Source organism: Artemia franciscana, chromosome 15 (genome assembly GCF_032884065.1).
Source record: "Artemia franciscana chromosome 15, ASM3288406v1, whole genome shotgun sequence".
NCBI classification, from domain to species: Eukaryota; Metazoa; Arthropoda; class Branchiopoda; order Anostraca; family Artemiidae; genus Artemia; species Artemia franciscana.
Window position 1 is genome coordinate 559,490 of NC_088877.1, and position 13,870 is coordinate 573,359.

General features: G+C 36.6%; 1 protein-coding gene across 1 annotated transcript in view; it reads left to right on the plus strand.

Moving 5' to 3' along the window:
- LOC136036670 (serine protease nudel-like) overlaps window positions 1-13,870 on the plus strand; it is a gene marked incomplete in the record, with an annotated part of 142,155 nt that overhangs the window by 121,369 nt on the left and 6,916 nt on the right. Inside the window, 1 exon segment of the mRNA XM_065718978.1 lies at window positions 3,012-3,346. Within this exon segment, the coding sequence (XP_065575050.1) occupies window positions 3,012-3,346 (335 nt within the window).

Sequence of the window (13,870 nt, forward strand, 5' to 3'; positions counted from 1 at the left end):
ATGCTAGGCCCCTGGTTAAATTGGATGATACGGCCATGTTGGAATTGACTATTAGGGTCCGGCATCTTGAAGGTCCCTACTAGCAGGCCCCTGAAAGACTTTCCTCATACCTTTAGGTTTTTTATGTATAACAACCATAAAAAAACAACCCCTGTTACGTAACAGTTTTTTGACTCTCTAACAAGTTGACTCTCTATTACTTTGACTCTCTAACAATTAACTCTCTATTACATAACAACAAAAAGCAAGTAAATCCTAATGCGCAACAGCTTTTTCTTGGCCCTCTAACAAGCCCTATTGCGTAACAACAAAGAGTTAACACACCCTATTACGTAACAGCTTTTTTCCTAGCCCTCAAACAAGTCCTATTACGCAACATGCAAACCCCATTACGTAACACCTAAGTTCTACAAGGTAACAATCATGGTAATTCTGGAGTAAGGAAGTCTTAGCCGTTGTAGATCCTTTTTTAAAAAACAGACACCTACATCTCTTAAAAACATTTTCTATGACATAATAGGCACCTGCTGGCTGTCATTTAATGACAGAATAGCGCTGCGTTTAAAAGCAGGGGTAGGAGTGTATTTATAAGCAGGGATAGCGATGCGTTTAAAACCATGGAGAGGACACTACTCCTTTGAGTTACGCTGAACAAAAGGGCTATCCCAAAAATTTGATTGGATGTGTTTGGGGAAATGGTGTGCATGCGGGAATGGGTTAGTTGCCCTCCAATCACTTTTGCCTATTAAAAACGGTACTAGCCCCATCAATCTCTATCTTAAAATTTCTACCAGATTCATTTCGGGACAATAAGAGATGTGGGGGTGGGGGTTATCCACTCTCCGATCATTCTGAATCTTAAACAGGGCACTAGAACATCTGAATAGCAATCCAATGAGCCCCCTCTGAAGTTTATACGATTGCCCTTTCTATATACATCTTACATGCCCCAAGGGTATAACTAACAACCCTCAACCTAAAAGGTCTGAGGGGGAGGGGGGTAGTCATCCTCAAAGACATAATTTTTGGAGCTTTCAATTAAGTTTAACAATGTGGCTATCACAAAATTTTGATTGGATGTGTTTTAGAAAATGGTTGGCGTTGGAGGGGGTTAGACCCTCCAATCACTATCGACTATTAAAAATAGACCTTTCAATTTCCAATAAAATGAGTCTTTTTCGAAGGTTCTACGACAACAAATGGCCATTTTCAAATTTCTGTCAGATGCTTTTCAGGAAAATATGGGAGAGTATCGGCCCTCTAATCAGTCTTAATCTTAAAAAGGGCACTTGGACTCCGCATTACCAATCCAATCAGCCCCCTCACAAGTTTTTACGATAACTCTTTCTATGTAAACTTTACATGCGCCCAGGGCATAACTTACAGTCCTTACCCTGAGGGCTGTGTGGGGTTGTCATCCTCAAAGACATAATTTCCTAATCTTTCAACTAAGTTGAACAAAATGGCTATCTTAAAATTTTGATTGAATGGGTTTGGGGAAAGGTGGGCGTGAGAGCGGGGTTATATGTCCTACATTCACTTTCGACTGTGAAAAAGGGTACTAACCCTTTCAATTTTCAATCGAATGATTCTTTTTGAAGTTTCTACGACAACAAATAGCCATCTCGAAATTTCTATCAGATATATTTTGGGAATATACCAGGTGTGGGAGGGTGTACACCCTCCCGTTATTCTGAATATTATAAAGCGCACTAAAACTTGTAATTAGCAATTCAGTGAGCCTCATCCGATGTTTATATGATCACCCTTTCTATATAAACCTTATATGCCTCCAGGGCATAACTTACAACCCTTGTTCTGAGGGCTCTGGGGGCGGTCATCCTCAAAGACAGAATTTTTTGACCTTTCAACTATGTTGAACAAAATGGCTATCTTAAATTTTGATTAGATGTGTTTGGGGAAATAGTGGACGTGGAAGGCGTGATAGTTTCCCTCCAATAACTTTTGACTATCAAAAAATGCACAAACTCTTCCGATTCCCAACCAAATGATCCCTTTTCGAAGTTTCTACGACAACTCATTTGATACGAATTGGCCTGGTCTAAAAGAAAAAAGACCGGAAAAAATATTACATTGTGGCCATGCATCGCTCTTTACTTAGGCAGTACTCTTTACATATATAGCTCTTTCTAAATTACTAAAGGTACTTTAGCGTAAAGAGTGAGGTATTGATGAGGGGACGAATCCCCTCATATATGTAATAATTTTGTTTTCTTTTTAAGTTTTAATATTGTTCCTCACTTTTGGTTGAAATACTCTTTTTATTTATTTTCTGATTTTTTTCTTAAACAATGCGGGAAAATTTAGTGCCCCCTTCATGGAAATTTTCTTTCCCCATGAAAAATTCTTCCATGGAAAGATCTTTCCACGTTTTTTTGGTCAATTATAAAAAGCACTGGAACTTTTAATTTCCATTCGAATGAGCTTTCTTGTGACATTCTAGGATCACGGGGTTGATATGATCACCCCTGGGAAAAGAAAAAAAACAGAACAATAAAATAAAACACGCATCTGTGATCTTTCTTCTGGCAAAAAATACAAAATTTCACATTTTTGCAGATAGGAGCTTGAAACCTCCACATTCAAGTCATCAGATACGATGAATCTGATGGTCTAATTTTCGCTAAGATTCTATTACATTTAGGAGATTTTTCACCCTTTTTTTTAAATAGGCAAATTTTTCTCAGGCTCATATTTTTTTATTGGGGTAACTAAACTTGATGAAACTTGTATATTTTTAAAATCAGCATAAAAATCTGATTCCTTTATGTATCTATTGATATCAAAATTTCGTTTTTTAGAATTTGTGTTACTATTGAGCTCTTACTTACAGTTCGTTACCACAAACTGTTGGACAAGAGGTAATTTTTCACTGCTCACAAAAAGAACGGTGTTAAATTTTATGAAAATATTTCAAAAACGAAAAAACGTACTCAACATATCTTTCAGGTGTCTGTCTTGCCTTGTAGACTTTAAAACTTTCTTTTTAGGTACGCTGGATTACCTAACAGTATTTCTCGCTGCTTCATAACAAGAATGGTGTCAAATTTAGAATCATATCTCCTGAAATTTGATGAAAATTTATGCAAAAACAAATCACAACCTTTCTGTTTTTCTGTGAAACAACCAGATCTTACTGCTATATGCCGAACACCGCTACAAGGTGGTGCTATAGTATGCTCAGAAGACAGTAGAGAGTGGTACCTTGCTGGGTTGTATGAAACAAACGAAAAGATGTGCTATGAAAATGGTCAGGTTTGGACAGCGAGCCGAAGTACAGAGGTTACCTCCGCGATCTACTCGATCAAAAAAGGAAAGACAAAAGGTAATATTTTGAATTTTCAATGTAGCTGATTGCACTACTTAGACTACGTTGTAAATGCAGATTAATTTACTTTCCGAAGCTGTAGTCGTAATAGTGGATGATGTCCTTTCTAGGTCTTTTAGATTATACCTGATCTTCCTAATAGACTCAAGGCATTTATAGCAGATTACCTCCAGATTTCGTCCACCAGAAAATTTAAACGATCAGTTTTTGCTGCCATAAAATGGCACATAGTGCCTCCAGAAAATTTAAATGGCTAGGTTTCGTGGCCATAAAGTGGCATTTAGTTGCTCCAGAAAATTTAAACGTTCAGGTTTTGCTGCCATAAAGTGACACATAGTGCCTCCAGAAAATTTAAATGGTCAGTTTTTGTGGCCATGAAATGGCAATTAGTTGCTCCACAAAATTTAGACGGCCATGTTTTGCTGCCATAAAGTGACACATAGTGCCTCCAGAAAATTTAAATGGCTAGGTTTCGTGGCCATAAAGTGGCATTTAGTTGCTCCAGAAAATTTAAACGTTCAGGTTTTGCAGCCATAAAGTGACACATAGTGCCTCCAGAAAATTTAAATGGCTAGGTTTCGCGGCCATAAAGTGGCATTTAGTTGCTCCAGAAAATTTAAACGTTCAGGTTTTGCTGCCATAAAGTGACACACAGTGCCTCCAGAAAATTTAAATGGCCAGGTTTTGTGGCCATGAAGTGACAATTAGTTGCTCCACAAAGTTTAAACGGCCAGGTTTTGCTGCCATAAAATGGCACATACACCATCATGGCGTTAAATATCCACAGTTTTGTCCTAGAAGTGACTTTCAATAGGGTCGATTGCTCCAATAGGCTTGTGGCGTCTCTTTGACGAGACAACATGTGATCTTTGTTTCTAAATGTAAGTAAAAAATGCCAAATCAAAGGGGAAAATTTGCTCAAAGTGAGTAATTCCCCAGACACAGTTCCCAAGGCAGCTTGCCTTGCTTTAAACGGCTTTGGATAGGAGAGGCATGTTTCTCTCATTATTGGCATTAAATGACTGTGAACCTGCCAATGTGAGGTCACCTAACCTCTCTTTGCTCAGATTAAACTAAGCTTTACCACAATTGTAACTGATCCATTGTAGTAAAATTTTAATTTACTTGCAGCAATTATTGAGAGTTGAATAGAATAAATTAGTCGAGATTGGATTTATGTCATTAGAATTGCTTGAAGCATAAGTATAATAGTGTAGGAACTTACGCAGGACTGCCATGACTGAAAAATTCTTCACCAGAACTGCTATGGTTTATTCACAATATGAGCCAATGTACAAGGTACTAACCTAAGCATAAAACTCTTCAACGGCTAATTTTTTGGTGAAATTTTCCTCCGGCTGCGGGCCTATGGCTGACGCCAATTATTTTTATTAGGATAAATCTATAAATATATTAAACACAACCCCGAAGGACATATCATTCAAGTCCCAACAAATTGAGTCTGGTAGAGCTATTTAAAAATATGAACTCATTAAAGTAGGCCCAGACGCCGAGCCTTTTTTTTTATTCCAGCGGTGAACAGCTGATTTTTAGAGAAAATTTTCCTCCGGCCAATTATTCTTATTAGGAAAGATATTTAAATCTGTTCAAAAAAGCAAGCGACATATTGTTCAAATCCCAATAAATAGACAAGTCTCCTAAAGCCCTCTTGAAATCTGAGGACACGCAGTGCATAATCAAGGTAAAGAAAAGGATGCGGTACTAGACCCTTAAGGTCCAAACCGGCGATGCTGATCTCAGTCTCAAAACCCTTCAACCAGGAAATGCAATGGTGGGATGGAGGACAGCCATCCAGTACTTTTGCACACCCATCCTGTTTGCCTTCCCAGATTTCTTTAGGTCCATTTAGAGCTGGGTCGACTCTGGCTGAGCTTACAGAGTCACGCCACTTACCCCGTTCCAAAATAAATAATTGGGTGCACTAGGATTTGAACCCTCGCCCTCTTGGATAAAGTATCCTAAAGCCAGCGTACCAATCCACTCTGCTAGGACGGCCCCGGATTACATAATAACACACGTAAATTCGAGGAAAACCCGAAACAGCAAAAAAATACATAAATCCGTAGGATCACGTTTCTTTTTACTGACTTTTTATTTCTTGATTTCCAATAAAGCGAGTGTTCGCTTCCCCTCAGATTTGGGTTTTCGTGATACCTGTTGTTGTGCTCAACAACACCCAGTAATCACAATATCGTACCTTTCAAGTGAGTATGTGTCACAATACTGAAGTAATTTTTGTTCTTTGTGAGTGACAGAACACAGAATAGGTTTAGACTCAGTTTGTTTGGGAAAAGAGGAAGAAATTAATAGGCAATTACTCTTTGCAAATACCTTATAGTGTTTGAACTAGAGCCAGTTTGGAGGTCTCAACTAGGACGAAATTTTATCAAATGTAAGTAAGTACAAGTTAGTTTTACTTTCTATCTCCATTCTAACAGACGGGGGAGAGGGGGGTCCAAATGGAAGGGAGAGAGTAGTATATCAAACTTTTTTTAGATTCGGTGAAAACTTGGACCGAAAGTTTGAAATTACAGTGAATCCGAAAAAAAAGACTTAGTAGCTTCAGCAGACCCTGAGAAAATCCAAAACTTCGATCTGATTTCGGTACCAATTCCGAGATTCGGTAGTGAAGGTCCAAAATTCAGTAGCACAAATTGTAATTTCTTCGAAGGAAGTTTTTTAGCGACCTGTCTAGTTAATAATTTCGGTTAAACCCAACTCAAAATCGTATAACAAATTTGAAAAAAATGTTTAGGATTTTGTTGGAGTAGCAAAAAATTTTGGTCTTATTCCTCTCTTTTCTTCCAAAATCCAAACGAATATTTGGAATGAATATGGTAAAATGCAAAATTAACGTTGCATTTTTGTAGTTTCATCAAATTAGCCCAATTCTAGCTAACAAAGTAAAATCTGTTTTTAACCTTAAATAAGGTATTCCCTTACCGAATTTTCTAGTTTTACAATGGTTTGACCTGTTTTATTTTTATCTTTTTTTGCCAAAGTTGAATGGTGAGCATTATAGAAAACAAAATGCGGCCATGGTTGCAAGAGTTTAAGAATATGTTTTACACTCACGACTTCTTTGAAATATTTTTAACTTAAAATCGTTGATCTGAGCCAAAGTTTTAATTTTTCTTAAAAGAAATACAATAATAATAACGATTTAAGGTATTTTTTCGTCGGTTTTACCATAAAAAACTCAAAACAAAGTAAAACGTGGTTTTGTTAGTACAATCATAGATTCAAGCAGTTCAGGTCTCTTGTTTACATGACGTTGTGAGGTCGTTTTATGAAGGAAGGAAATCTTTGCGGGAGACGACACTTTCCAATTCTCTAAATCCCAAATAACTTCCTGACATTTTGAGTCAGTTGAAAGACAGGAACTAATAATCCTTGCCCAAGATTAAAGTTTGAAAAAAAAAGAAAATTTGCGATGAAATACGCTGGAGGCTACAAATGACAGAAGAAATGACAAATTATAGCTTCTGAGGTATATCTTAAAATTGAATTAAAAAAATGGACTGTCCCCTCCTCAGTCCCTCCCTCTTCACGCTATGCTTTCTTAGTACTTTAAATAAGATTTTTAATTTATATAAACTGCCCTTGTGTTTTAGAAGTCGTTCTTGAAGAACTGAGGAAAAAGTCAAACTTTAGCGTAAAGAACAAGGCATTGAGGAGGTAGCCCCCCTCTTCTAAGGAATGAGTTTTGATTGTTAAAAGCTTTTATTTTGCTTCTTATTTTCAGCTTAGTTTTTTATTTAATTTCAGGTCGGTTTTCAAACAATACTGGAAAATCCCCTTCTCCTTTCCACAAGAATTACCCGCCCCCACAAAAAAATTCTCCATGGATGGTTCCTTCCGCATAACAGTTTCGCCTGAAAATTCTCCAGAGTCTACTTTCATTTGAAAAAAGACTTGTTTTATTTAATATTTTTCTGTTAATTCTGATTAACAAAACACGTCAGAAATCCTTCCTCTATACTAGTGCTAAACTCCATACCAGAAATTAAACTCCTTACGTTTCCCCAATGGAAAGGTTCTCCCACGTGAAATCACTCATAGAGAATTTTGTCGTAGAGAATTCTCCCATGGAGAATCTTCCCGACGGAAAATTTCTCTCTCCCCGTACAGAAAAAGAAAACCAAACATTTTCAACTGCGCTCAAAATTTCCCCTGGACAATTCCATAGCAACATCTAATATATACAGCATCAACATCAAATATATATCGCAATATCAACATCTATATATGTAGTTAAATTACGCTAGCTAAACTAGACAGCGTAATTTAGCTAACCTAGATACAAACTTTTTAGATTATACATCCAAATTTGAGATGACCTGATAATTAACTACAGCAAAGCAATGATATAATCAATGCTTTAACATACGAAACACATTTTAGTCTCAGAGGTATTTTTTTTTTTTTATTTCAATAAAACTTAGACCTCGATCTAACAGTTCCTGGTAACGAATTGTAAGTAAGGAGCGATCCCGTTCAATAGTAAACGAAACTCTAAAAAATGAAATTTTGATACCAATAGATGCAGCAAAAGTTTGGATTTTTATGCCGATTTTAAATATATAATTTAACAAGAATGAGCAAAAATAAAGTCAAATAATTTTCCAAACTACATAAATGACTTATCTGAGTGATAGATCATATGAAAACAAGAGGAACATAAAGAAAGCGGAAACAGCATTAAAACATGAACTGAGGAGATGTGAAGTGGAGGCCACGAATAAAATTGCCTAGGGTCTGGAAGTTTTTTATTGGTTTGCAGAGTAGATATGTGAGAAAGAGTCAAACTTTAGCGTAAAGAGCGAGGCGTTGAGGACGGGACAATTCCTTTCATATACGGAATACTTTCTGTTCGTTTTAAGTTTTAATGTCGCTCCTTACTTGCACTTGAAAAACTTGTTTTTTTTTAATTTAATTGAATTTAGGATTGAGACAATAGTTTTGGAATTGACAGAAGATTATAGGCTTGACATAGTAGATTCAGGCTTGACATAATAGATTTAGGATTGAGATAATAGAGTTTGGGGTTGACGGAAGATTATAGGCTTAACATATTAGATTGAGGCTTGACATATGGGATTTAGGATTGAGATAATATATTTGGGATTGACAGAAGATTATAGGCTTGATATAGTCAATTCAAGCTTGACATAATATATTTGGAATTGAGATGATAGATTTGGGACTGATAGAAGATTACAGGCTTTACATAGTAGATTTAGGCTTGACATGTTGGATTTAGGCTTGTCATAATAGATTTATGAGTCTAATGATCAGTAGGGGTCTCCCCCAGGCTGCTCAGCGCGTCCCCAGGTAGTGATAAGGGAATGTTCTTAAGATATGTTGGGTACCTCTATAAGATGTACGGACCCAGGAGAGAACTTGTCCCTGAAACTAGGTCCATTAAGTAAACTAGGACATTGGTCTATTTGGCGGTCATAATCGGGCTGAAAAACCTTTTCCTAGCTAATTTATCAACTATAGGTTGCCTCCCCATAGTAGCATAATATTTGTAGGTTTCAATATATAATCAGTCGGAAGTAATAGGCTTGAGATTGTCTGTGCAGGATTTCGACTCTTGTTGATAGATGAACATCGGCAAGTGCTGAAAACCATTTTGTGATCAAGATGGGCTCTGGATTGCAAGCCTCCATTCATCAGCGGGAGGTCCCGAGGCCCTCTTGCTTTCCATTTCTAAACCTTCTTAAGCGCTTCGGTGTAGACTTGAGAATATGTGGTGATCCTCGTCCTGCGCTGGTATCCGTAACTGATGTCTTACTTGAGGCCAAAATAATTTTAATGATTTAAAGAATGTGAAAACGGAAAGTTGCAATGTTACGACGTTAAAAGTAACTATCGTATTGACATTGCGATTACGAATTCAGAGGATTCGAATAAGACCTATCAGGAGCTTCAGAAACTCATATCACAGGGATATGAAGCATGGAATTATGTGATATTGAATTTATTTACTCAGGAAGGAAGGATGGCATACACAGATAGGGAGGATGGCTCGTGATGAATAAGGAAGCTGTTAAGTCTTGTATAGGCTGAAAAGGTATTAATAATAGTATACTAATCCCTCATTTTATGACTAAAAAGTACAGGGTATCAGTTATAGTAGTATTTGACCCTGTAATACCGACGAACAGATATAGTCGTGACTTAGATGAATTTGACTTATAGTTACCGGATCAAATTGACGAGGTCCCAGGTAGAAATGATATCCTAGCCTTGGTAAATTTGGTTTTTGGAAAAGAAAACAGTAATGGCTACAGACTACTGAAATTTTTTAGGCATAACAATCTAGTTACAAAAAATATGGTATTCGGTCATAAAATGGCCCAAAAGTTAGCGTGGTATTCGCGTTATGGTAAGACAGCAAGCCCTTTAAAATATGTTATTGTAAACCGAAGACTGACAGGATCAATTCAAAATACCAGGGTACATAGGAGTGCTGCTAATGATGTTAAAAATAAACCTCACCATCTAGTAATGTCTAGGGCTAATTTAAAGCTGAAATTTTGGAAGGGTAGCTACTTCTCGGGAACTATGATGTTAGAAGACTCCAAAATGAGAATTTTAGAGAAAATTGCCAGGAACAGTTAAAACTAAGCTGGAAATTTTAAAATTTGACTATTTGAAAGATGAATGGAATGATTTTACTAAAATAAAGTTGCTGATGATGTCTTAGGGAAGAAAGTTAGGAACGTAGCTAGGACAATTACTGAAAATGACTTATCTGAGTGATAGATCATATGAAAACAAGAAGAACATAAAGAGAGCGGAGAGCAGCATTAAAATATGAACTGAGGAGGTATGAAGTGGAGGCCACGAATAAAATTGCCTAGAGTCTGGAAGCTGCAGCTAGATGGCATAATAGTAGAATATTGTACTGGCATGTTATTAAATTGAGAGGGAGTAGTCAATCCGGACTTGCCCTAGTTAAAGACTACCGCTGAAACCCTGAAATACCTAAATTACTATTTGCCATAGTTGGTTCTTTAACATAACATATTTTCCTCGTTATTCAAGCTAAGGGACAGTTGGCTTCCTGTATAGGGACATCGGACAAGGTGGTTCAAATAGTTTACTTCGTTTTTTGATCTGACTCACGTTTTAGGAGTTATGGGCTATTTTGTTTTTTATTACGGGTCGTAATCGTCTCTTACTAGATTTCTAGCTACCGTTGCAACCCAGATGGGATGTGATCATCTCTTATATCCTTTATCCAACCCTGATTACAAACAGGAAAAACCTTACGGCTTTTCATATTTGGAATATTAAGAGACCAACCTCAAAGATTCAGGCAACTAACCAAGTCCATTATATGCAATGGTTTGTTCTTCTAATGATGGTCTTTTAATATAAATAGTTAGTTCTTTAATATAACTACGATTGTGACGTTACTCATCAATCTTGTGCATGAAAAATGCAGTTTTTAGTCAAAAATTAATTTTATTTAATTTTTTTAATTACAAAAGTTTTTTAACTAAATCAATTAATTTCAAATTAGCCAATAAACAGCTCTCTACGATGTTCCAGTGCCCCGCTATTTGAGGAAAAGAAAGAAAAAACAAAGATACTGTATATGCAGAATATCGTAGTGAAAGCAACTTATCTTGTTTTTCAAGCCAGTAGATTTTCTTCGTTGTTTAAGCCAAGGGATGGCAAGTTTCCTACATTTGGGTTTCAGACGAGGCAGTTCTAACAGTGTACTTTTTGTTTTGATCTGACGCCATTTTAGGAGTTATGGGCTATAACATTTGCTAGTATTGGACGTTATCGTCTTTTACTAGGTTGGTAGCTACCGCTACAACCCGGATTTTTAGAAATATTGTTTCATTTTAAATATTTTTATGTTAATTACAAAGATGTGACAAATGTTTTGACATAAGCTATGTCATAAACTGTGTTATGGAAATTTGTAGTTTTTCGTAAGAAATTTTTTTATTAAAAAAAAATTATTACAAAAGGTTTTTAACCACATCAATTTTCTTTCAAATGAACCATTAGAGAGAGAGAGAGAGAGAGAGAGAGAGAGAGAGAGAGAGAGAGAGAGAGAGAGAGAGAGAGAGAGAGAGAGAGAGAGAGAGAGAGAGATCGGTATATTTTAAAACTATCGTAGCATAGCTAAATTCAGTTTTTTTTTTTACAAAAATCATACATTTAAACAAAAATCACACACTACGACTCAGCATTAAAAAATGATGTGAAGAAAGGCACAAATGAGTTGGCGTAACGATTAGTTCGTACTTTAGGGGTTACAAGTTTATTTTGTAAATAACTCTCCAAGATGTTCCAGCGCTCCGCTATCTAAGAATGAAAGAAAAAGCAGAAAGAAATAAAGTTCAAGTTCAAGCAAACTTATCTTGTTTTTTCAAGCCAATAGAATTTCATCGTTATTCAAGATAAGGGACGGTGAGTTTCCTATATAGGCGTTTCATACAAGGCAGATCTAATAGTGTAGACCTATTTTTAGGAGTTATTGGCTATTACATTTCTTAGTAATGGACGTGATCGTCTCTTTCTAGGTTGCTAGCTACTGCTGCAACCCGGATACTCTTTTGCAAGGGTGCTGTGTATCTCTTTGTTCAAATTGCAGCTATTATTCATGAACTTGCCTACCTTTGGGTATTAAGTGAATATTGGGCTGGGTCTTGGTTGTTATTCCTTTGTGCCATACAATCATGTAAGACTAAGCCCTCAATCACGCTTCACGTGCATATTTTTACTTGCTTCAAAGCATGTATCGGTCCCTTCACTTTTTCTTTTAGTAAAGCGTTTCTTTTGTCTTTTTTACTATAGAGTTGATCTAAATTTAGAATAGAAAGTAAAGTAATCGTATTAGTGACGCTTCTTGACTGCTAAAGTCCCTGCGTCTTCCCTGCAGTGCGTTGCTGCAGCAAGGTTTTATCTCTGGGGCTCATATTACCAAGCTAAACTCAAACCCATTGCACCACCACAGGGCATTTACAAGAGAAGAAACATTAGGTTTATTTATTCAAATTGCTTTTCTTTCCCTATGTTGCTAAATTTTTATTTGCTTTTATTTTATTGCTGTGTGATTACATGTTACTGCAATTAGCTGTGACTATAACTACTTGCGATGGTAAACTCTTGCGAACTGCAGACTGTACCTACATGGGACAATGACTGTTTATGACTACGATTTAATTCTCACTGCGACTACTCGTGAACGCAACTGCAACAATAAACGTTAACGAGTACTTTCAGCACGTTGTCAAGAACTAGGAGTGCTTTTATCTTCAATATATAAAGAGCTAATGAATGTATTTAGTTGAGACTTTCAGAGCAGGCTTAGGGAAAAGTTAAGCTTAGACATTATGTGCCTCCTGGATATCGAAAGGGCGTAGCCGAGACATTTGATTAATAGATAATTCCGGTGAAACTTTCAAAAAATGTTGATTCGGAGGCCCAGTTGCCCTCCAATTTTTTGGTTACTTAAAAAGGCAACTAGAACTTTTAATTTTTTACGAGTGTTTTTATTAGTAAAAAATATGAATAACTTACGAATTAACTTATGGAAATAACTTTTGTATTTGCGTATTATTACTACATATATGAGGGGGTTCACCCCCTCGTCAATACCTTGCTCTTTACATTTAAGCTTAAATTTTGTCCCAAATCCTCAAGAATGACCCCTGAATCATAAAGGCCGTAGAACAAATAGTTGAAATTACTAAAAATACCTTAGTGTAAAGAGTGAAGTATAAGGAGGAGGTAAACCCTATATGCGTAATAATTTCTGTTCGTTTTAAGTTTAAATGCTGCTCCTTACTTTCAGTTGAATTTTTTTTCATATTTATTTTTTCATTGTTTTCTTTTAATAATGCTAGAAAATCCTGTGCTTCCTTCATGAAAATTCCCTTCCCCCATGACAAATTCCTCCATTGAAAGATCCCCTACTAAACCCCCTCCTCTCAAACCCTCCTCCCCCAACAAAAAAATCCCCCTGAAAACATCTGTACACTTCCCAATAACCATTAATATATGCAAACACTGGTCAAAGTATGTAACTTGCAGCCCCTCCCACGGGGACTGTGGGGGATTAAGTAGTCTCCAAAGTTATAGTTATTAGGTTTTTCGACTATGCTGAATAAAATGGTAATCTCAGAACCTTGATCTGGTGACTTTGGGGAAAAAATGAGCACGGGAGGGTGCCTAGGTGCCCTCCAATTTTTTGGCCCCTTAAAAAGGGCACTAAAACTTTAATTTCCATTAGAATGAGCCCACTCGCGATATTCTGGGACCACTGGGTCGATACGATCACCACTGAAAAAAAAACAGACGTGATCTGTCTTCTGACGAAAAATATAAAATTTTGCATTTTTGTAGATAGAAGCTTGAAACTTCTACAGTAGGTTTCTCTGATACGCTGAATCTGATAGTGTGGTTTTCGTTAAGGGGTGTGACCCCTGACTTTTAAGGGGTGTTTCCCGCTATTATCTAAAACAA